This window comes from Morone saxatilis, unplaced genomic scaffold (genome assembly GCF_004916995.1).
Source record: "Morone saxatilis isolate NCDOM2014 unplaced genomic scaffold, NCSU_SB_2.0 Contig24, whole genome shotgun sequence".
NCBI classification, from domain to species: Eukaryota; Metazoa; Chordata; class Actinopteri; family Moronidae; genus Morone; species Morone saxatilis.
Genome location: NW_023339807.1, coordinates 1,359,332 through 1,361,529, shown reverse-complemented (window position 1 = coordinate 1,361,529; position 2,198 = coordinate 1,359,332). Strand labels below are relative to the sequence as shown.

The following is a 2,198-nucleotide window of genomic DNA, read 5'->3' as shown; positions in this document are numbered from 1 at the left end:
ATCGCTAACATTACGCTATAAACAAACTACTACTAGCTAGTTACATCTGAAAGATAATGTTGGCAAAACACTAGCTAACTAGCTAGCTAATCTACAGCAATCACTAGAATTTTCTACTGTTTGATAGAATTTTGCTAACATTACCTAATTTATGCTCTTTTCAACATAGATTAGCCTAGCACATAGCATATCTAAAGACAGGAAAGGAAAAAGTTGACTGATGTTCTGTCCGATGCTTGCTCAATTGTTATTGGAGCACAGAGCAAAAAGGGGTGGGACTTAGGAAGAGTTCATTTTGCCATTGGATGCGCATACTGAGGTCTCACTGAGACAAGTGATGACCTTTCCCAGGTTTTTCAGATATTGAGGACTGGTTCTGTCTTCTGGTAAAGAAAGCTTTAGTTTATGGCTTGTTATAATGTATTTGGTCCAGAGAAAACAGACTCTGAAGGAGGCACCTTCTGAAATGGGACACTATTGTCCACCAGCGATGCTACGGAAGGTATTTCATGTCACTAGTCAAAGGTCAAATACTCTGCTGTGACATCACTGATTGAGGTGTGGTCAGAATGTGCAACATCACTTCCTGCTGTAATTCAGTGTTAAATGAGGGTCAATCAATAAAACAAAAACATAATATATATTTAACTGAACTAAAACATCATTTTTTTTTTCACTTCGCAAAAAAGATCACAGGAGATTCTTCCAGAACCCCCATTTACCACACACCCCCATCGGAGAAATCCATAGACGAGTTACTAATGTACCTTTTTCTGCTCTAACAGTAGCCCCAATAGACAATGCAGTCACAAGTTTAAGGTAAGAGGAGACGGTCACTGCCAATGACCACAGAAGAGGGAAGCTGATATAATGTGGGCAGAGGAAAATAGTAAACTCCAATGATCATTTGAATGCACTGTTCAGTTTGGGGATGCCAGAAATTCCTGCTGATCACTGCAGACGTTCCTGGAGCTCCCCTGCTGCTGACGCGGCTGCGGTGTGTGTGTTTGCTGCCACTGCTCCTCAGCTGAGGGACAGCTCAGTCACAGAGTCAGACACCTCTGTGTTAACCTGAGCGGCGATGCTGGCAGATGTTACATTCAGGTGGATGTCGTACTGCTGGTCGAGACCCAGGTAGCTGTCACTCATCAGGTACAGTGTGTAGATACACCTGAAACCAGAGGGTGGTTGGATCAGCAGTAAGAACTTAAGCATGGACACACAGGGAGAGAAAATATACTTGTTGTATACAGTTGTGATCCATTTTAAACATTTAGGGGTGCACAACTTGGATTGTTTATCAGCTGATACTGATTACCAATAATGACCTGTTTCTCATACTGATTAGACTACAACCTGTAGTGTATGCACACCTGAGGGTAACAAAGGCTGGGATGTAGTGAGCAGTCCAAATCTGACAAACAGCTCGGACTCTTCACAAACAAACATACTTTTACTGTAAAGCCTATCAAATGTTTTGCACAAGAATTTGAAATAAATTATTATAATTATGGACCAATAATTTATAGGACCTGATATAAATTGTGCGTCCCTGATCAGGGTTCCTACTCTTTTTAAGAAATCCATTTCCAGTCTTTACTAACAATACAGGACAGGTGGACAGTGCAATTTTGTGGCGCGCTTAGCTGTTCTTAGCACAGGCGATTTGTTTGCTGTGATCTCTGGTGAATGAACTACTTTACTACAGTTTTACATTCATTGTAACATTAATTCTGCCTCTTGTTTTACAGATCTGAATGGAGCTAAAATACAACTGGAAATTTTGATGACAACATAGATTATTTCCAGGGTTTTTGGTAATTGTAATCAAATTGCAGGTGTCTCAATGACTGGAAAACTAGTCTAGATTTCCAAGTTTTCCAGAAGTGTGGGAACCCTGTTCATTTAAATGGGCTTGGAGCTAACAGCCACAGAGACAGTAGGGAAGTCAGAAAGTATTGAAAAACAGAACTAAACTAAAAAAAAGTGTTTTAGTCTTTTCATATGGTTTTGGTCTCTTCCTCTCTAGTCAATATGTCAAAAATACTTGCCATTGTAACTAGGCAGGGCATCTAAAACTAACTGGAAGAAACAATCTTCTGTATTCTGGTAGATTGACTGATTTATATATATTTATAATGTCTTTTCTTTCCTCTGAGAATGAATCTACATATATAATATATATAAAATATATAAAA

The 2,198-nt window shown here is 39.2% G+C and overlaps 1 protein-coding gene across 1 annotated transcript in view; it reads right to left on the bottom strand.

Annotated features, from left to right (window-relative positions):
* Positions 1-6: 6 nt before the first annotated feature.
* Positions 7-2,198, bottom strand: part of ascc3 (activating signal cointegrator 1 complex subunit 3) — a 141,758-nt gene continuing 139,566 nt past the window's right edge. The window contains exon 36 of the mRNA XM_035672105.1: positions 7-1,171. Within this exon, the coding sequence (XP_035527998.1) occupies positions 1,024-1,171 (148 nt within the window). The 3' untranslated portion in view covers positions 7-1,023. The remainder of the gene's footprint in view (positions 1,172-2,198) is intronic.